Source organism: Ambystoma mexicanum, chromosome 11 (assembly GCF_040938575.1).
Source record: "Ambystoma mexicanum isolate Mex_15411 chromosome 11, UKY_AmexF1_1, whole genome shotgun sequence".
NCBI classification, from domain to species: Eukaryota; Metazoa; Chordata; class Amphibia; order Caudata; family Ambystomatidae; genus Ambystoma; species Ambystoma mexicanum.
The window spans coordinates 1,006,999,445-1,007,022,029 of NC_090934.1; the positions used below are offsets into that span (position 1 = coordinate 1,006,999,445).

General features: G+C 45.0%; 1 protein-coding gene across 1 annotated transcript in view; it reads right to left on the reverse strand.

Annotated features, from left to right (window-relative positions):
- ADAMTS7 (ADAM metallopeptidase with thrombospondin type 1 motif 7) overlaps positions 1-22,585 on the reverse strand; it is a 752,931-nt gene that overhangs the window by 79,068 nt on the left and 651,278 nt on the right. The window contains exons 19-22 of the mRNA XM_069624204.1: positions 20,807-22,573; positions 20,326-20,478; positions 18,796-18,969; positions 11,966-12,112 (exon numbers count right to left, since the gene is read on the reverse strand). Coding sequence (XP_069480305.1) covers positions 11,966-12,112; positions 18,796-18,969; positions 20,326-20,478; positions 20,807-22,573 — 2,241 coding nt within the window. The remainder of the gene's footprint in view (positions 1-11,965; positions 12,113-18,795; positions 18,970-20,325; positions 20,479-20,806; positions 22,574-22,585) is intronic.

A 22,585-nucleotide genomic window follows, 5' to 3' on the forward strand; every position in this document is an offset into this window, starting at 1 on the left:
TGTTTTCGCTGCTGCCCACATAGGTAGTGGCATTATCTTGTGATGTCACTTCCTGTGATGTTATCACATGCAAATTAAGGGGCCCACACTTAATTTACTGCACTTGGCCCCGCAAATCCTAGCGCCGCCCCTGCATACATCACCCACTCTAAATTAAAAAATATATCTGGATATCAGTAATCCAGTCCTAAATTTTCCAGACTCGCAGTATTTGTTTTAAACGACAATCAGAGCCTTACCAATCCAAGAAAAGTGTAGTGTCGTCCTAAAGTGACGGACAGTATTTCCCAAACTATGCTAATCAAGTCATGTGCATTTTCCAGTCTCTAAGAGGCTAATTTGCATCAGCGCGTAACGTCAATGGAAGACGTAAAAGCCTTTTACAGACTGCAGGACTGAACCAAAAGCGACAGCAGAAAACACATTATAAAAATATTACGAGCGCCGGTGGACATATGATTTACGTTACAGGCCAATCCCAGTGGAAATACACAACGTTACAACTTTTAAAGAAAAACACATATAGTTCCTGATCCAACCAGTAGATGGCAGTATGTCAATCTGCAACAAATGCCTGCTGAATTTTGAGACATGACAGCACCTGAGCACCCGCCATAAAACCTGCTCCGCTCTGGTGAACTCCGTTAATAAGTGAACGTGGATCAGGTCACATTTTCTGGATTTGGAACAGGAACGCTGTTAAATAAGTGAGGCCTTTTGTGTTGGAGAGAAGACTTTCCCTAAACCCGAAGGCCGTCCTACAGACCCAAGCCAGAACTTATTTCGTGTTTGAATCTTTTTCAGTCTAAAGTTGAGGGTCGTTCCATGACATCCGAACAGCTTGTAAAGAGGGGCGTCCCTGCCTCGTTGGATGGGAATTGCGCAGTTGTTCTAAGTTCATATGTGCAGGTTGACGACTTTCGTTCGGTATATTATGCAACCGTAAGATATTAATTAGGAGGCACGTGGGACCTGTCCCATATTTTATACGAGATGCCATTGCGCGAAGGTAACCAATACATCGATTGTGAGTTGGGGGTGTGGAACTCCTTTGGCACAACTAAAACAGTTAGCATTGTCCATGGGTTAAACTCAAACTGTGCACGGGAACTTGTCTTTTTTGGTATAAGAGTTGGCACTCTCAACCAATTACAAATGGCAAACATGCCTCCGGCGGTGTGAGATGTGATTGTACACAGTTTACTATGTGCGCAGCAGCGGTCTCGTGTGCTATGAAATGTGACATTGCAGTGGTTCTACGTACATTGGTTGCTTGAGAATTGTGCTCGGTCGCTGGATAACATTGGTATATGTGTCTTGCGCTGTGATATGTGATTGCAAAGTTAGTAGCAGAGGCCAGTGTGCACTGTTTCCAATAGGCATTTGCCCACGGTGCATATGCAAATGTGTAGAGCAGGCCCAAGAAGGAAGTTATGTGTGCCAGTAAAATGGTTTCACAGAGGCATATTTCCCCAGGTTCATAGGATGGGATTTTTTTTCTCTCCAACCAACAGGCAGAACTTTTTTTGTATTAAGTAAAAGAAATAAGGACGTTTAGAAATCCTAAGGGTAAAAACAAGAACATTGTACTTTGCTTTCACCCATAATTCAAGGCTGAAAGGCACACACTGATTTCTAGCAACAAAGAAATAGCAGCACCATGTTCATCAAGAGGGAATTCGAGCGAGTTGCTTACGAATGTGAGTAGGCGGCCCTCGTTGGAGAAAGCAAAACAAAGAAAAACATCAAAATAACGTTTGAATCCTTACTGCTTTAGCCAATTGAGTCACATGAACGGGACGACCTTTACTGAGTGGCATCAGAGCGGGCACTGCAGTCAATTCAGCCTAACGGTCGGAAGCAAGGATTTAGAAGCCCTTCTTCTAGCCTTCAGCTCCTCCCATGAGTGGAAGCTATTGTATGACCAGGGCAGAGCTGTGTGGGTGGAGGGTAGATTGTCTGACAGTACGGGCTAAGAGCACTGAGCATGCATACAATAGTAAGTGTTACACATCAGTCCCCTCAGTCCTAGGAGTGGGGCATATCCAATGCACAATTCACAGGGAGGAGGACATGAATTGCCTTCAAGCTCGAGGACACAAGCAGGTTTGACAGGATTTGGAAGAGGATCTGGAACTTTGGTTCGCAAACCAGCCCAAAGGGACACTTTCTCCGCTACTGTCTTGCTGATGCACGGCCCCCACCCTTCCTCTCTTTTTCAGTTTTCATTATGCCCCATTAACCCCCAATGGCACCCCTCCCTCGTAGGTACATTTTACCTCCACTACGCCCTTTAATTCTGCACTCCATCCTCAGGCCGGACAGAGTATTTCCTCACACAGCTGAAGCATCAGCTAAATGCGCCAACTAACGATCCCGCTCGCTTGCTGAGGCAGGTACGTCTTCTTTGGGACCAGCATGGGCTCTGAGGGATGAAGAGCGCGTTCCGCTACAATCTGTCTGTTGCTGTTACTCTATTGCCTGCTCGATATACCACCCATTTCTCTCCCTAACCCATTCTGATGTGCCTTGTTGTACTTGTATTGCATGAACTTGCAATACAAACCTTTACAATTAATTTAAAAATTAAAGGAATGTCCACAAGCCAAGCCTAAACAAAAAAACCTCTCAACAGGGTGTGGCCAAATTGATGGCTTCCCATGACGTGGCCAAAATGGAAGTCAGCCGCAGCTAGCTTACAGAGTGTAATGCTTGCAGACAGCACATGGAGTTAGCAGTCTCCAGGAATATGGAATTTGTGTCTTGCAGACAACCTGCTTGATTTGGTCTTCTTCCTTCACACTCACTCTTTCCTATCCCTCCTGTTAGTTATTCTCTTCTCCTCCTTGAACTCTACTCACTCCTTCTGCTAACTCTCCTGTCCCTCAGACCTCTCACTTCTTCTGGCCCTCTCCTCCACCCTTAGATGTTAATACTTACTCACTTCTTTCACTACTTTCCCTCCTGCTCCACAACTACAGCCTACTCAACTCTACTATTCCACACTCCACTCTACTACTCCCTCATACTACCACTCCACCCTCCAACTGCTACTACTCAAACCCCTCCCTACGCTCAAGTACCAAACACTTCAGAGTCACTCCTTGCAATAAGTCTCCAAACCACACTAGCTACACAAACAAGCACACTCATACAGCAATGCTGCTTTCACTGACTAGCCAATGCCTCACATTTTCTCTAAATCTCTCCGTAGTCTGACGCTACTTCCTCCCTCCTGCTGCTTGGTCTGTTGGTCGTCCACCTCCTCTCCTCTGAGCTCACCCGGATAACCCACACTTTCTTCTTCCCTTGATTTCGGTTTATCTCATTCCTGTCTGGGGATTAGGCCGCTGTCCCTTGTAGAGAGGTCTCCACTGAATAAAGATGCCAACTTGAGGATACAAGATGGGGGGGGGGTGGTGCAGCCTGCGCACAGCAGTTTTTAAAAAACACACACGTGCAAGCAAAAGGTGTACTATTTTCCGAAATAAAGCATCATGATTTGTAAACCTACAGATGTTAAGAATATGAACTGTTGATAGGAGTTTGATAAGCTAATGCAATATGAACTGTGGTGTTTTATGAAAAGTAGGCACATTAAAAAGCTGAATTGTGACTAAAACCAACTTTAAATGAAGCCAGCTCTGAATTCTGACATATAGGAATCCTTTCAACTCACAAAGACTCCCAACTCCCAGCATAAAGCAAGGGAGCACAGATCTTCCTTTCCCAAGCTAATCAACTCTTTGAAGCCTAGCCATTTCAGATAAGGTTCATCCTGCAAACAGGCAAAGCAAACCAGACCAGCTATAAGGTTTAAGAGTCCTGTTTTATTACTTGCCCCTTGTGTGTGTTTGGGGTGAACATTTTAAAAAAGAAGTTACATTCAGATGAATCAATGGTTCTGCTAAGTATCACTCGATTAACGCCATCTCACAGGTCTTCCTGAATGAAAGAATGTAACACTTGACATGACTACAGGTCTGCAAATCTCTCAAGGCGAGGCAGAAGTAAGGCTTTTATCATCAGCCAGACCCTGAGCCATACATACCATATGAGCCAGGCCCGAATCAACAAGAGAAGATTTCCAGCCCTGAATCAATAGAAAATTACCATTTTTATAGTCTGGAAAATCTACAATTGTAATGCAATCTTTTTGTATGAACAAAAATGCCATTTATATTTACATTGAATTGTTTATAATGCTTGTATCTCTGGAACCGGACCTCTTAGAGAGCTCATTTAGGTGTTGACACGTTCAGCTGAAAATCTTCAATTAGATGGTCAGAAAATGATTTTTTAAAGGTAGTTTGATTATGCAAATTAGGCGCATTTGTTTTTTGTCACAGCGAAATGGCGCACACCAGTGTGTCATCTAGGCTAACATTCACAATGACAAGCTCACTATATTGAGATGGAACAATGATTTGTACAAAAAAGTATTTATATGTTTATTGAGCATTTGTTAGGCATCTATACAACAAAATGTTGTTTCCAGGCACCGCAAGATAAAGTGGGGAGGGAGCAAGGGGAGTAATTAACAGTGGCAAAAAAATGTGAGTATACATTTGTGGTCCTACTAGGCCTTGTGACATTCAGAAGTGCAAGTGCAGTGAAGAGAAGTGCAGGAGATAGGGTGGGGAAAGGGGGAGGGTGCAAGGTATGGAAAAGTGCTGATGGGAGCCCAGGAGGAAAGTGCTGAGGGGAGCCATGGGAGGAGGCCACTGGCTAAGTGCTACGGTGGAGGAATCCCAAGGGTGTGATGCACAGCCGCCAGGCAGGGGGCCCACAAGGTCAGTGCTGAGCGGGAGGGGGGGTGCTGTTGCTGATTGGGTAGAGGGCCTGGTAACCTGTGAGATTCATGAAGGACCCGGCCACCAGTCTCAGCAGCAGTGGGGTGATTAGCACGGAAGGGAGAGAGGGAAGGAGGTAGAGAAAAGCAGAGTTTGGAGAAGTTTCCAGAACTGAAGGAGGACCGGTTCAAGTCTGAGAGGGGCAGGGAAGCTGTTCCAAAGAGAGGCCCCAGCCAAAGAGAGAGACCTGCCCCCCACTCTCTGCTTGGAGAAGCGTTTGACAAGCAGATAGTTGGAGTTAGAGGAGCGGAGGACTCTAGCAGGGAGGTATTTGGGGAGGGAAAGTTGGTGATAGTGTGGTCCCAGACAGCCTTGTGGATGTTGCAAAGGGCCTTGAATTGTTCCTCATGACCACTGGGAGCCAGTGGAGAGATTTTAGGGCTGGAGAGATATGGTCCCTGGGCTTGAGGTCAAGAGTAAGTCTTGCAGCTCTATTCTGGATTAGCTGAAGTGGGCGTGGGGAGAAAAGGGGGAGATTCAGGAAGAGGCTGTTGCAGTAGTCCAGCCAAGAGAGGACCAGAGTGAGATAATGTGTTGAGGAGAGTGGATAATGCAGAGAGAGTGAGTGGCTGATAGAGACGAGAGAGAGTGAGAGAGTGTGATGCAGAGAGAGTGTGGTGCGGTTGTTATCAGCTCCCAAGACATCTTTGGGAGGTTGAACGATGTGTTTGAATGCTTGCTTGGTGTACTTTTAAAATCCATAAACAAGCAGGTTCTGCAGAACATCCTGTACAGTAAAGACGGAGAGATGCATTTATTTTAATTTGAACTCTGCCCGGGGTCAAATAGTAACCGTGGAGTACTCATTAAATTTTTGTGCCTCACATTGCATTGTTTTGATGTGTGACCTCTAATTTCAGTCCTAGCGCTCTGTGTAAAAGAAAGCTCAATACAGCTCTTTGCGGTTTTTTTCAGTTTTCTTAAATGTACATTTCAGTTATCCTGAGAGAGTTGAAAACTTCGCCAATGCACTTAAAAGCAACAAGAACATATGGTATCCCACTAACATGGGGACCTTTGGTGATTCTATACACAACACAGAAATCTTTAGAAAGATTCTGTACCAGCACAATTAATTTGCACAATTAATACTTTGATGCATCTCTTTCCATCAAAGGTGAACATCTTCTGCCTTTATGTTAGGGACCTAGTGCCACCAGTGAGGGTGTTGCCCCTGCACCCTGCTGCTTTGCCGTGCAAACCCCACAGACATGAGCAGTCCTGCAGCCTCTGACAGGTGAACACCAATGTTAAGTCAGCATTGTTTTGTTACCATTTCACAAGTAGTTCCTAGTCATACAGGCTTGACAGTGACATACTTTCCAAAATACTGTAATCAGCTGAAAATCATAGCTTAAAATTAGCACAACTTTGTTCACACGAAAGAGTTTGCAGCAGTCACCGACAGTCACGTGGGTCTTTTTTCCCTTGCTATTGATGGCATATCTGCTGGAAAGGAGGAGTCAACCTACAAAACCTGAGAGAGAGCGCGGAGCGACGCAGAGTCACTGGCAATTACACTGGGCTTGTTTCCCTTGCTATTACTGGCATACCTGTTGCAAAGCAGGAGTCAACCTACAAAAAGCCACAGTGCGAGCGTGGAGCGCTGCAGAGTTTGCAGCTGAGTTTGGAGCAGTCACTGGCAGTCAACTGCAAAAAGATGCTGGGGGGGCAGCTGGAGGGTGAACATATTTACACAACTTTGCACCCACTTTGTGACTGGGAGCCCTTCTTTACTTGTGCTCCAATAACTGAACATTACATTACATATGTACTATCTAAGGAATAGGCAGCACAGGAATGTACCCACTGGGAACCCTATGGTGGACATTACGGCAGCGCCTCTAATCTTCACTAATAAAAGAGACAGGCTAAGTCTCTCTATGGGTACGCCCCTCCCACTTTTGTCCCTATACAAATTGGTGATTCTCAACCGTTAGCAGGAAGATGAAGAAAAAGCTGAGAACATGAATAGCTGATCATTTCTTGTCCTTTTCTAAAAATGGTGAAGAGATGGTGCAATCTCAAGAGAGTGACCTGTGGGACTTACCGGCCACCATTGAAAAGCAGATTATGGGGCAGTAGAATTGTGACATGGAAGAGGATAATAAAAGGAATAGAGACAATTATTTACCACCTTTTAGTTCCTCAATTCCAAATATACCACTGATCTTCTCAGGATAGGGCCTCTCCAAATATGGCACAGTGGTAGAAGAGTCTTATTTAAGCCAGATGGAATATAACTCCCGTGCCACTTGTGTGGATACCGGAGTGGAGAAAGCGCCCTCCTGGTTCGACTTTCATGAAGTGTTCTCCACTATGGTGCTAGTATGCAAGGGAACTTAAAGGACCATCAGAGCACTTAAATAATATCTACACGCGAATGGGGAATTTGGAAAAGCTTTGGAGGCTGGATGCAGATAAAGTCATTTCTCAAAAAGCACCCACCAGAATGAATGTGGGAAATATTCCGACAAGAAATGAGCAGACAAAGACCACGAAGGGACTGCAAAGCGAGCATGCCAGAACAGATGTGGCATGTACTGCAGAAGGAGATGAGCAGGTAAAAAGCCCAGAAGGGGAATTCTAGTACAACAGGTAAACCTGCAGAAAAGTCTTCTAGTAAGAAGGGAAAAGGCAGTAAAAACAAGAATAAAGGAAAAATCTTGTGTGGCGAAAACATCCAGGAAATGTATGCGAACGATCGAGCACAACGACAAGGTAAACCCCAGTCATGGAAAAACCAGCTGGCCGGGAGGGTTAATAGGACAAAGGAACGAAGGGAAGATCTGTTGCAAAATGAAGAGATGCAGGAGACTAATGTTTCAACCTTGACAGTGGGCAATATACAGTTATATAAGACATTGGGAAATACGCTACATATTACGGCCACATTGCTGGTTGCGCCTAAAATCGAGAGACTGACAGAAAAAGGTGTGGGGATTGAGGGTGGAATTGGGAAAATGTTTGACTATAACTTGGATTTGTGGAGTGGGAGGCAGTTGTAAGATATGTTCCCAAAAAAGTAAATGAATCTGATCCCCCAGCGAGAAAGGTACATTTTAGGGAGGTGGAATGTCAGAAAAGTGGTATCCAAGGACAGCTGGTGTATTGGAGGTAAGTGGGGGGGTGCATATGAATCTGGCCACACGATTGTTATTGAAGAAGTATGAGGATGCGGAATGAGTGTCTAGGCAAAGAACCTCTAAATTGTTGTTAGAATATCTTTCTGAAAGAGGTGGACCAGGGATCTTAAATAGGTCCAGGGTATTGTGCCATTTCCATGAAATTCCTAATTTTAGACTTGTATATATGGAGCTTGTGGAGTTCATTGAGCGAGGTAGAAATGATCGTGTAAGGTTAGATATTCTGTCAAGAATAGTACATAAAATTCTTCTTAAAGGGGCTGATACTGTGTGTCAACTAGGATAAGACTTATCTTCTTATGCAGATCCAGGAAAGGATACTCTGGTAGGGAATGGTGTAAGAATGTAAGGCTGCGAGGATAATAAGAAAGAGAGTGGAAAACCCAGTAATCAAGCTATTATAGGCTTAGAGGGGTTGGGAGAGTGGGAGAAAAGATTTAGCGCCAATAATATAAATGATTGGAGGTGGATGGCTCTGACTCTGAAGGAATCGATTAACCTGCTGAAAGAAATGAAGCAGCAGCTTTAGTATGAGGGATGGGTTGAGAGGCATTTCGTGGAATGTACGTGATTATGGTAAATTAGTGAACAATCAAGACTTATGCATATATTTGAGAACTTATACTCTCCTCTTTCTCCAAGATATATGGTAGGTTTTTCCCCCTGTATTTGATGGGTAACAAATAGGGTTCCAGTCTGCCCTCCAAGGGACTCGAGGGTGTCTGTCTGGAGGAAGTATTATTGCGATTCAAAATGGCATTGGGTATGAAAAAATCCTTAATGTCTGTAGAGGCCTCGATAAAGGACATATTTAATACATATCAAAGTACGACTACCACCTTAATGCAGTGGGTGGAAAGAGATGGGGGGCAAAGTCACCATACTCATAGGTATGATAAGGAAGTACAGGAACGGGAAAAGGCCTCTAGAAAGCAGATAGGAAAAATCAAGTTCAGTGGACTTGATGCCATAACTAGGTGTACCTCTATCAAATGGGAAAGACAGAGACTCTGCAATTGGCTTAAAACCCCACAGGTATCAGCTCATGCAGCAGGAGGGGGAGATGATGCTGGATATCATAGTGGGGAGGAAGGATGTGCATTTCTGGGAGCTTGTAAATGGGGGAGAAAATAGACAATAAGAGGTACAGACTAACCCAATCCCTGAGGAAACATGGGTGTGACTTTTTACTGAGCTATACAGGAGGGATGAAGGTAATGGAGTCCGTTTGATATTGGAAGTGTGGAGGTGTTTTGGACTTTGGATTTTACTATAGAGGATATTGAGAGAATAATTAGGAGGAGCAGAGGGTCCTGTGCATCAGGACCAAACTATCTGTCTAATAAGGTCTTTAAACAATACCCAGAGATGTGGGTTAGTAGCCTCTATATGTTATTTAAGGATATTATACACACAAGAGAAAGCCCTGACACATGGTAAAATGCATTTGTCATCCCAATTTTTAAAAAGGTTAACAGGAACTCTCCTACACATTTCTGACCCAATATTTAATCGATTTGGATTGTAAAATATTCACTGTTATTATTTTGGAAAAAGTAAAAGGTTGGGAAAAGGATAATGGGGTTTTAAATATTTACAACCGGTTTTAGAAGGCATATGGGGACAGACTGCAACGTTTTTTAAATTAAATGTTTGCAGGACCTGGTCTGGTCTGAAAACGCAAGACCTATCTATGCAACCTCACTGGAACAGAGTTCTGCCTTTGATTTAGTTGACAGAAAGCGTCTGTGGCCTAACTGCAAAAGTGGGGATTGCCAAATTGCTTGTTTACTATATTAATCTATTTACACTCGGAAACATCCATTCAGATTTGTTTAAATAATGCAGGAGACATGTCCAGGAGGGTTGAGACCAGGTCAGGTCTGTGGCCGAGATGTGTATTGGCTTCATGGCTTTTTAATCTGTATGTCGCTGATGTGGTTGACCCTTTGGTGAAAGCTACCTTTATAGTCCCAAGAGTGGAGGAAATCAAGGTGTGATAGTTTTATTCTCCTAGATAGAATGGCAATTGGACTACAACGAATGTTACAAGTCTTAGAAAGGTTCACTAGATAGAATAAATAAAAAATCAACTGATCTAAAACAAATATTATGACATTTTGTCAAAGGGATAAGAAAACTGCATTTGCATGGTATGGTGATAAGGAGTGCCTTGAGTTTGCAAAAAGTAGTATGGTGTACTTGGGGATTCCAATTGTGGCTAATCCTAGTAAAATCTTTTAGAGGGAGATATTAAAAAGAAAGCCTGTTTATTGGTGGCACGGATGAGGAGTCTAAATAAGCGATTTGGGAAATGTCCACTAGCCCCACTAATAACATTTTATAGTGGAAAAGTGGTGCCGAAATTACTCTATAGTTTGGAGGAACGTCCCATATGGCTGGTAGATGAGCGTGACTCCTATGAATCTTTAGTTTGTAAAAAATTCTTGTACTTTCTTTCTAAGTGTGTACCGTTAGTAGCCATACAACATGAACTTGGGATCAATCACTAAGAAGCAGAGTCATATGGAAACATCTGTCCCTTTTACTAAAGTTTTTATGTACAGGATGACACCCTTTGTATGCCTATGTAGGTAATGAAGTGGTTAAGCCCAGCTCTGTGGGTAGAGAGTTTGGAAATCACTATGTTGAACAATTGAACACCTTAGATCTTACAAAGGACATTCTGGTCACAGATCTTGTAAGAGTTAAACGGGCAATGGTATTGAATTATTGGATTACTACATGAGAAGCCATGGGGAAATATAACTTGTACTCTCAACTGAGTAAAATTCATAAAAGAGCTGGGGTTGCAGAAACACATGTGCTAAAATGTTAGAATTACGAATATCAAAATAATTGTATGCGATTTCGCTTCAATGTTTCAGGAATTAATGACATTTTATCTATTGGAAATAACTATCCGATTGAATTGGTGTATTGTAGATTCTGCAAGGATATTAGGGAAGGAGGATTTAAAGCAACTTTGCTAGAATGTCCGGCACTAATGCCCCAATGTATAGAAACCTTTTGTAATTTTGTGAAAAACCTGACCTCGATTGAGGTGGACATATTCTGGCTAGGAATGCTGGGGGGAGCAGGGGGTTGGGGGGGGGTGCTGACACAGTAAGGGTGGAGAACAATTTCTTTGATTCTTGCAATCGAGAGATTTTTAAAAAAGATGTTTATTATGCTAATTGTACTGAGACTTTGGGCCTCATTAGGACCCAGGCGGAGTGGGTTTCCGCCAGCGCTAATCGCGGCGGACCCGTCCGCCGTACTACGAGTTCCCTTAGCGCCATGGAGGTTTTCTCTGCCTGGTTTTACCAGGCGGAGAAAACCATGGCGCTACGGGACCTCGTTGTTAATTACGCCACCGTATTTTACGGTGGCGTAATTAACTCCTTCCCCACTCCCATTATACCCTATGGGGCAAGAATGGGAATGGGGAAGGGCAGAATGGGGATTGGGGATTTACCGCTCCGCCGAGGTCGGAATGGGGCGGTAAATCCGCCAACCCCCATGGCGCTATCGACGGCTTTCCGCCGTGCTTCGCGGTGCATTTAGCACCGCGAAATCCGCCTGGGTCCTAATGAGGCCCTTTGTGTTTTGTTCCCGTTTTAATTTGAGATTCTATATTGTTTTATTCCTGTTTTAACCTTGGACTAATATCCTTTTTTGGTCAAAGCATACAATGGTAATTAAATAATGGGAATTGTTGGAAATGATTGTTTTGTATTTTGTAAAGGTCTTGTTTTAAACCAAAACAATAAAATTGATAAAAGAAACAATATAAAAATATTGTACAGACACACTTTTGTTCAGTAACCCTGTGCATGTTACTCTGAAAACTATATCCACTTAATTTTACACAGCACACTTCCGGCACTCTGAATAAACCCCTTTTAGCATATGACTGGTACTAAATAAAAACAAATTACAAATACCTTGAATCTAGAGTCTCACCTGTCCCCAAGAGCCGACGACCCATTTGGTGCACGGATGTGTGTGGCATGGCCTTGTGTTGTTTGGTCGAATATTCTCTTCACAGCGACCAAACTCTGGACAGGTGACAAGTCGCTCCTGTGCCCCTCCACCACATGCTTCTGAGCACTTTGAAGAGACAAGGGATACAGCATAAGACAAGGGAACTGTTAGGGTATAGCACAGTGTTAAGAAAAATCAGATTCCGATCACAACAATTGCTAACTCCATTTCAGAACCATCAGTTAGATATTACCTACTTACGTACAGTAGTGGGTTTACATTCCGAAATCTTCATTGGATGCTCAAATGTATTTGTTCTAAAATAAAGTTCTTACAGTCACAAAGTTAGGGAGGACCTCTATTCATAAGCATAGTTTGTGTGTATGAACCCTAAGAGAGGTCCCAGCAAATATGTTGCTGAGGCTGCAGGCCAAGAGCTATGTGCTCAGTGTGTCCATCCAAGGAGTTCATAGAAGTAGCCTGTGGACCAGACACATTCAGTCAATATTTCATTCATGAAACCTCCTAATTTATTTATCACAAATAGACTGATTGTTTACTTGCCACGAACAGAAAGTGAATGTTTTACTGGGAATGCCTAAAGTGTCAATAGACTAATTCTAAGGCATGACACTGAGCCTCCTATGCAGAATAATTGTCTTTAATATTCATAGCAGCAAGAAAAAAACAAAATAACTACTGTTCCTATCATTCATGGTTCTTGTACTTCATCCACCTCTCCTTTTACTGTGCAGTCTGTTCCTATAAGTATCTCTGCAGCTCTCACATCACTCTTTTCTTGCTGCTTCCTATAGAGATACGTATTGCTCTTTCATCTGTTTTTATGCTCTTGATTTGATTTCACATATAAGAGGTAGCATTAAGCGCTTTATAAAAGAACAATTATGATTGTAGTGGGGGGCTTGCATGGAGCAGTGCTGCATCGGCTCGTTTGGTAGTTGCCATATTCCTACCACCAGACTACTTGTTCAGGGTTCGTTGCATATCCGCGTGTGCTCCCCCCACTAGCAAACATCTCTTTTATGAAGGATGCTCTTTAGGTCTCCTCTTCTGTCGCTCACAGCGACAACAGCGGTTGTGGCTGCTTCTGAGGAAGGGACCTTGCCAAAGGTCTGTGTTTCTCATAAAAATAGAACTCTGCCTCACAGAGTGGGCCTTCAATATTTCAGCCTTAAAGAGACTCAGTGATGTCCAGGGGTGCACCTAAGCTAAAATTTCGGGAGGTGGGGCCTAGGATTAACAATTCAAATGTTGGGAGTTGTTCTGACTTCAGCAACTGCAGGGGAGGGGAAAACATACTTGTGTGCCTTTGTTTTTTCAGCTGAAAGCCGGATCAGAGTACACTGGCAACAGATGCCTTTCTTCAAGCCTGGTTTGCCAGCATGATATATGTATTTTCCCCCTTTTCTCTGATCTCCAGGTCCTTCTTCAGGTCCAGACACAAGGGGCATGTCTGGTACTGGTCATGCCCTTAAAGCTTGCCCAGGCCTGGTATCCACTAATCCTGGAACTACAATGGACGTTCCATTCATGCTTCCCTCTCTCACCGGAACGGTTAACCTCTGCCGCTGTAACGCTCACCTGATTCCCACAGAGGCGCTGGTCCCGGCTGAACTGTTATACTCTCTTCAATTGAGAAGCGTAGAGCTCGGATGACTCTCTGGACCGGGCTTCCTCTTATTGACCGTCTGGCTTGCAGGGTAAGGTTTCTGCAGGCGGAAGAAAAAAGGGTTAATGACCGTTTGGCTGGACTTCCTCCTCCCTAATCGCCAACTCTCCGAAAGCCCAATGTCCTGGTGAGCTCTCACCTTAGGCGTATAAATGCTGGGCTCTCCATCCTGCGACTTATGCAGGGGTGCGTGGGTTCCAGTTACGTCACTGGAGGTCCTCAAAGTCTTTTGTGGCCTTAGAAGTGGCACAGGTGCTGAGATGCCAAAAGGTGATGCCGCCGTTACTGCACGAGCGGATGCCAGTAGGTATAAAGAGTTTATAGTCTTGAACAGATGGGCACCTTTAATGAAGTCTTTGCATTGTCTTTTTCAGGTGCCTGGATGCTGAGGGCGTGTTCACTGAGAGCGCGACACGTGCGGTTGTACGTAGGTATGGGAATTTCAATGACACCTCAATAATGTCCCCTGTTTTCTGTTTTCAGGTCTTGAGATGTTGCGGGCGTTGTTCGTCCGTTGCCGTTGCACGTGCGAAGTACGTGAGTATAATGATCTGTGACCTTATTATAGCACCTCTAACAATGTTCTTTTCTTATTTGCAGGTGTCGGGACCTTGCAGGCGTTTTCCCAGTCGCAGATGCACGTGGGGAAACACCTAAGTGTTAGGCTTTCTTGCAGTCTTTAATGGCACTTAAATAATGTCTTTTCTTGTTTTCAGGTGCCGGGCTGCTGCGGTTGAAGAGACCGTAATACGCGCACAAAAGCAGGTAAGAAAAGTAAATGCGGCCGCCTTCACCCGATTCCTACTTAACAATGTTCTTTGTCTTTACAGGTGCCGTTAGGCTGCTGAAGAGAAGGCCGCGAAGAATCCGTGATAGCACAGATGGATCAGGTAGGCGAGCGCAGCTGCGAACGTGTTGCAACTTGCTAACCTTATGTTTCTTTGCAGGTTCTGCCGGTGTCTGGATTCCTGGATGGTAAGTATAGTTCTCGTGTCTTCCTTCCACAGGTTGCTGAGCTGAGGCTAGAGATTTCACTGGAATGCTGGAGCTGACTCGGTGAGCGTCCTGCTGCAGATGCAGAATAACGCGAAGCACGTTTTCCCAATCGGGTGTGGTTTAAATAGTGTTGGAGTGATTGGGTGTCTTTTTCCTCAGCCTCGCCCTGGTAAAAGAGTTCCTGTGTTCCAGAGCTAAGGAGTGGCACCAGCCCCACCCAGGTAAGAAAGTAGTCCCAGTTCAGGGAATAGTTCCTCCCAGCAGAAGGCTGGGGACTTCATCCTGCCAGCATTTGCAAAGGTGAGTATGCAGCATGGTCTGCTACAGGTAAGTCCACCCAAGCACCTTTGCAAGAATTATGAGCCCGGCGCCCCTGGCGCCGGGACTGAGGTTCCTTATGAGCCTGGCGCCAGAGGGCCCCAATAGGGGTTTGCTGGAGCCGGGGACGAGGGTCGTGAGCCTGCTTCTGGGGATGCTGGGCTTGACTTGGCTTCTCGGGAGCAGTGCTCATGACAGCCGCTCTGCCATTTCCAAGTCTCATGAACTGGTGGATGGTTTCCCGATGGGAGAGCATTCATTAGTCTTTATACTACTAAAGGTCGTGCAGATGGGTACTCCCCCTTCAGCACAGTATTCTAGGCTCTGGGACATTAATCTGAAGCTTACCTTTTTTGAGAAATTGCCTTAAAACGCTAGGTTTTCTTTGAAACGGTTGTCAGCTAAGTTGGTAAGACTGATGTGTTTAGTCACTTTCCGTCAAGTTGCGGATGTCCAGGCATTAGAGCTTAAACGTTGAGTATTCACTATTTCTGGGACCTCCTTTTGCTTGTATAAACATGTATTTTATTTATTTATTATTATAAACATACTCAGACTGGTTGTAGGGTGATTGATACAGAGGTTTGCATGAGAGAGCCTGTAACTTACTAACCCTGCGGGCTGATGTTAAAGCCACAAGAACGCCAGTTTTAAGTGTTAAAAGCATTAAAGGACAGGAAAGTAGAGGCTCAAAAGGTATACAAGTTAGGAATTTCAACACAAGATTCAAATCCCAAGCAGGGATATGAAATGGTACTGGAGGGTACACGTTGGTGAGCCCTTTCAAAAATTGGATAATCAATGGAATCTTGAAATAGGAAACATCTTCTGAGGAGCGCTTAAAAATGGAAAGCGCTGCCAGGTATCCCTTTATTGTTCCAACCTGGAGCCCCAGATTGGTCAAATGTAGCAGAAAAGAAAGCACCATAGGAGTGCCACATTGAAAAGGGTCCACATTCTTATCCCTGCACCAGTTACTGAATTTATTCCAACGACTCAGGTACAAGGATTTAGTTGCTGCCTTCTGGCTGAAAGCAAAATCTCTATTATGTCGCCCGCGAGGTCCCAATCCTTATATCTCAACCTCTCAGAAACCATGCGTGAAGGTTTAGTGTCTTGACCTCTGGATGGAGAACCCAAGCTTCCTCTTCCGAGAGAAGATCCTCTCTTTGTGGAAGACGTATTGGAGTGCAGATGGACCTGTCCAGAAGGTCTGGGTACCACATCCTCCTTGACCAATCCAGGGCAATTAGGATCATGGTTTTCCCGAACTTTCTCAACCTCCTGATTACGTGAGGATTCATGGGGACTGGAGGAAACGTGTAGAGAAGTGGAAACTCCCAGTCCACCACAAACCTGTCTCCTAGAGCTCCTCTCGGCGGAAATTCCCTTGAGCAGTACAGTTCGCACTTCCAGTTGGCACCAATCGCGAACAGATCCACCTGAGGGGTTCCCCAAAGGGTGAAGATCTCTTGAAGGTCTTCCTGAGCTAGTTCCCACTCGTGGGAGACTGTGATCTGCCTGCTCAGAGTGTCCGCAGCTGTGTTCTGCTCTCCGGCTAGGTGAACCGCCGACAGAAAGATTCCTTCTTGTATTGCCCAGAACCAGAGCTGCATTGCCTCTCGGCACAGTGGTAGTGACCCTGAACCTACTCTCTTGTTGAGATAGTACATGGCCACTGTGTTGTCCGTCATTATCAGGACATTTCTTCCCCGTACAGAGGGCAGGAAGGCCTTCAGCGCTCGTCTGATTGCCCTCAGCTCCAAAAGGTTGATGTGTTATCTTAAGCCATGGCTGCCAAAAAGATTCTCCTTTGAGGATATTGTTATTGCAAGCCCACCATGGAAGGTCCTGGGCAACTGTGCTCGTAACTTGCAGAAGATCAGACATATTCCCTGAGAATTGGGACCACTGAGTCCTGAGGGCCCATTGAAGGGATCTCATCCTCAATCGCGCCTCTGGCACCAGAAAAATGCAGGATGCCATGAGACCGAGCAACCGCAGAAAATCGAAGGCCGGCAGGTGCTGGGCATTCTGGAACTTTGTTACCATCTGCATAATGTGATGAGCTCACACCTCGGGAGGCGAGGCTTTCCCCGAGTTAGTATCCAGGACTGCTCCAATAAACTGGAGTCTTTGGAATGGTATCATATGAGACTTCTTGTAATTGAGGGAGAAGCCCAGTCTGTGTAGGGAGTGGCAGGTGATTGAGAGATGTTCCTGAGCTTGTTCGGGGGAACGCACCCTGATCAATCAATCGTCCAGGTAGCGGTAGACATGAATCCCTCCTCTCCTGAGACTCGCTGCCACAACCGCCATCAGTTTGGTGAAAACCCTCAGGGCGGAAGTCAGCCCAAATGCAGAACTCGAAACTGATAGTGAGAACCTCCAACCACAAACCTCAGGTACTTTTTGTGCTTCATATGGATTGGCACATGAAAGTAAGCATCCTGAAGGTCCAATGATCCCAACCAACCTTGCAGTTGGAGAGCCTGAAGGATCTGAGAAAGGGTTACCATCTTGAACTTGTCCTTCCTGGGGAACTTGTTCAAATTCCTTAAATCCAAGATCGGTCTCAATCCTCCGTCCTTGTTTGGAATGAGAAAGTAAGGGGAATACCAGCCCTTGTTCCTCTCTGCTACAGGTACATGTTCTATTGCACCTTCTTCTAGCAGGGTTAGGATGTCCTGCAACAGGAGCGGATCGGGAATTTTGACAGAGTTGGTTCCTGGTGGATGGTTCTAAGGACTTTTTAGGAGGGAAGACAGTAACCTTGAGCTACTGTTTCCAGTGCTCAAGCATCTGACGTAATGCCCTGCCATTCATTCAGATGCTGAGAGAATCTGCCTCCCACCGGGCTCTTGTGTGACAAGGTCTCAGAGTGATTTGGAGGCGGCTGCAGGAGCGTCTGAGGGCAAAGATGTTGCTTCTGAGGCTGATTTCGCAACTCTTCCTCGTCCACCACGAGGGAAATTTCTTTTAGCTTTCTGTGCGACTTGTCCTCTTCCTCTACCAAATGAGGAATAGTATTGAAAAGAACAACCTCTCCAGGAAGATGAGCCCATATCTAGTCTATCTAGACTATTTGCACCCTACTTTTTGACAGATTGGTTATTTGCCACGTGTTCTTTTATTCTTTTCCTTTTTTTGCACCATTGATGCAATGTTTTTAAATAGAATGTGTATTTGGTATGCATGGTTGGCTATGTATGAAACTATGAATATTATACTGCACATTATTCATGTTTATTTATGAAGTAGAGTGGTGGGTGGGATTAGGAGTGCCAGCCTTTCGCCGATCCCCTTCACTCGGCGCAAGTTCTTTCCTCTTGGTTCCCACTTTCCGGCACTGACCCTATATTGGGTCTACACGTAGTATATAATAGCACTTTATTCAGCACTTTAGCCAGTAGTGCTCTGTCTCTATCATCAAAGTTTAAAATGTTCTTATGAAATGAATTTGATATAATGTGACTTTCTGACGATTATGACACTAGAAACTATAACCGCTCAACAAAAAGCGTGCTGCAGAACAGTGCAGTTTCAGTTTTGCTGGGTACTGGAGAGTTTTTTGTGTCTGTAACTCCTAACTGCTGTACAGTGTGACTGTGGTGTAGATCGGCATTGTACACTATATTTAGAATGTAAATTGTATGGACATAGTTATTACACAGATAATTTGCAGTGCAATTAGCCTAACTGTGGTTTTTCTGGGTACTGCAGTTTATCTGTGGGACTGCTGCACATATCTAGGCATTGACCAGAATTTGAAGTATAAATACAGTGTGACTAAAGTATGGCTCACCTCCCTCCAGGATGAGGTGTACCAGTCCATACAGGGCTTGGGCTGGCAGGTGGTCTGCGAGGGAGGTTTGAATAGCATCGCCTGGCAGTGGAAGGGACGAAGAAGCCGCTCATCTCGAGTATCTACACAGGTCACTTCGCGCAGCATTGTCCCTCCACCACAGTTCTTGGAGCACTGAAAAAAAGAAGGTGTCATGTGAGTGAAATAAGGTGTTAAACTGCATCTGTCATGGACAGCCATACTTTCAAAACTATCCCAAATGTCTGACACTTTGCCCCAAATTATACAGACATACAGCAACATGCCCTTTACCCCTATAATCCACAAGTGAGCCCTTTATTCCCAGAAATGACGAGGTATAAAGACATACTAACACAGCGAGACATGGACAAGGACATTGGGCTCTGTTTAGGGAAGAGAGAGATAACTGAGGGCTTGATTAAGGAAGATGGAAGCTTTAGGACCTATTGAGAAGAGAGAGAGTAGACAAGAGGTGCAGCGTTCATCACACACTAAGAATGACCCAGCAGCCATGGGTGGATGAAACTCTGTCCTATGCACAGCTCTCAAAAGCGACTACAGTAAGCAATGGAGGCTGATCGCTGCACTTAATTCTCTTTCATCCCGGGAAACTTGCAAGTTTGCAACTCCCATGACACATCAAGAATGATGCAAGGTTATTTCCTTGTTGGCATGTTCCACTGGAATCACTTTCACATTGTGAATACGCTACTTTGGAACCGTGGGACTACCACAGCGCGCATAAGTATGCATCATAATGCAAACTCATTCCCCTGACACCCGTGCAAAAGGAGAAGACATTTATTTCCTCGCACTTCAGGGATTGTGAAGTGCTGTAACTTTGTTTTGCTGAAGAGAGAGACTTCCCTTACTGCACTGGAGTTATGGGCCAGGCTAGGGAATTTGAAGGGCTCTCTGAAAGCCTCCACCTTCTGGGAAGGAGTTTCTTTAAGTGTCATGGGCAGCCCCCTCTCCCTGCTCTTGTCAGAAATAAGTGAAGATATGGTGATGGGAATATTCAGGCACCAGGCACTGCCCCATCCATGGTCCAGCCTGTCAGCAGGGGTGGGGTGGGGGCCAGTGTTTTGTGTCATACTCATGCTGCAGAGTTAATGGGTGGGTGAGACGTTTTGGGACTGTCAGCTCAGGCTTACTGTCCATCAGCAGGGTTAGAAAAGGACTGAATACCCGTGTGACTGCCTCCTACCATAGAGCGGCGATAAAGGTGGGGTGGGGAGTTTGACTACCCTACCTCTATTACCAAGGTCAGGGAAGGGAATTTGTCACAGCATTTACACTATGTTGAAACATGACAATAACTTACAATGTTTTTGAAGTGTTCTCCATTCTCATCACAAATAAAGAAACATATTTCCCCAAAAATATTTAAGAGACAACTTTCTGTTCCACCTCAGGTGTACAAAAGTGCACTCTAGACAGCAGGTGTGTGTTAAGCAGAGTCTGTCGCTAGCTTATGAGATATGTATTCAATGAGATGTCAGCGCTTGCCTTGGTCCAGTTTCCAACACGCCAGAAAGAACAAGGTCTCAGGTAGCATCGCCGAGCTGGCACAGGCTTGTTGGCAACATCACAGTGACTGTCCTTCCCAGTGGTGCACTTCACTGTCCGCCATATTGCACCCAAGCCACAGGTGGTAGAGCACTACAACAGAAGAAGCAAAAGAGATGAGAGATCAGTGCTAGCAACATGGGAATAGACCCACCATAAGTCAATGCATCTTCCAATCGTCCAATAAAACACTCCATGCTAACAATCACAAAAAACATCTTTTTCTTTATCAGAAGAGACACTTACGGCTGATCTGCCCAAAGGTCATGAAGCAAATAGCGTCCCTTATTTAGTACCTAAGTGAATGCTGTACCGTGACTGCTGACAGGGTGCAACTGATGCACCAAAGTGTACATGCACATACATTTGCACACTCACATATAGACAGTTAGATGTAAACAAACACTGCTGACAGACTTGCCTTTGTCCAGTTTCCGACTTCCCATTGGGCTTTATTTGTGGGAGGCTTTCTTCCAGCTGTGGGAGCTGGTGATGAGAGTCCTGTACCTTCCTCTTTCAGAGTGTCAGCTGTCATTGGCCATGGTATATGGGGCTCGACATTGGTGGACGTTTTAGGGGAGCCATTACCTGGTAGCAAATCATGGCTTATCTCATTGTTTTTCAAATCAGAAGCATTCCTTGGCAGTGGGATGTCTTCCAAATGATAACTGATTTGTACCTCATTAGAGTCTGTCCAGGTGGTGGTAACAATCTGAGAAGTGTATGAAGGTGAAGTCTTTAACGTCGGGGCTAGTGTCTGTGCAAAGTTGCTCCAATCAGAGGAAGAATCTGCACGTGGACCTGCAGAGTTGTGATTGATTGCATTCCGTGACAGTGAAGATCTACTGCCAGGAAATGGGGTCTGGTGTCTGGAGAAAGCAGTTGATGCAATGGGTGGGAGGCTTGTGGCAGCCACTGAGACATCAGGAATCTGCCTGTGAGAATTGTCCTGGTCACCTCCACTCTCAGTCAGGACACGCTCAGTTGCATCAGTGCCTTCTGCTGGGAGATGTTCTGAATATTGTACAGTGGATAGTTTAGCTCCACCTTGTGGGTGTGAAGTTGGAGGAAGAAAAAGCTCAGGTTGTGCGGTCTGAAAGGCTTGGTCAAATGTGACTTTGTGTTCTTGCTCCTCTTCCAGCCAGCGAGAAGAGTCATTCTTGAAGGAACTACCACCAGCGGTAGCATTGATTGATTGGTTGGTACCATTATTGTCTTGAGAATCAGGAACCGTTTCATGGATGCCGACGTTACTCTTATGCCCAACCCTCTCCAGATCCTCCTCCTTGGTTTCTCCTAGGTACACATCACTTCCTGTGTTGCTCTTATCAACGGGTGGAAGCACTGTGGGATGTGACACATATGGAAGTGTAGCTGTAGCTTCCGTGTGCTTGTTAAATACTTCTGGGATCCTCTGGGTGCCTTGGAGTTCTTTACTGGCTGACCTTTCAGAGCCGTTTAACAGGGAGTTATTTTCACCAAACAGTGGAAAATCCTCAGAAAGCTCCTTGTCAGAGCCCTCTTCTGAGCCTTTGAGGTAGGGCATGGGGGAGGTAGCTTTGAAGATGCTTACACCATCTTTTTCAGTCGTGAATAAGGCACTTTCCTTGCTTTGCATTTCCAGGTTGGTCCGATTGGCACCCATCATGCCAATGGCATCACTAGTTTTGTTTGATGTAGTGGGAGGAGTTGAAGTATGTTCCTTTTTGAGGTTCACAAGAACAGGGTCCGCCTCAGTCTTCACTGTAGGTTCATAACTCTCAGTACTGACCCTGTTTTTCTCGGCAGGTGGGTCATAGGACAGATCCTCATGAAAGTTAATGAAGTTGTAATCATAGTAAAAGTCATCCACAAAGATATTGCTGTTACTTCGCCCCCCATTCTTTTTATTATGTACCGACATGAAGCCATCTTCAGGGATGGCATTCTCGCCATGGTGTTTGGGACCGTTTGGAATGCCCTTTGGTATTGGGCGTTCAGGGACATGGTCAATCTCATTGAAAATTTCACGGCTGGATGCTCCACTGCCCAGCCAGTCTGGCCTGGGGGTCAAGGGTCGTTTTGGACATTGTGGTAAGCTGCACGTGGTCTCCGACTCTGGTCTCTCAGAAACATTGCATGCAGCTCCGGTGTTGTTTTTGCAGTAAACGGGGCGTCTTTTCAATCCACTGCCACAAGTTGCTGAGCACTAGACAAATGA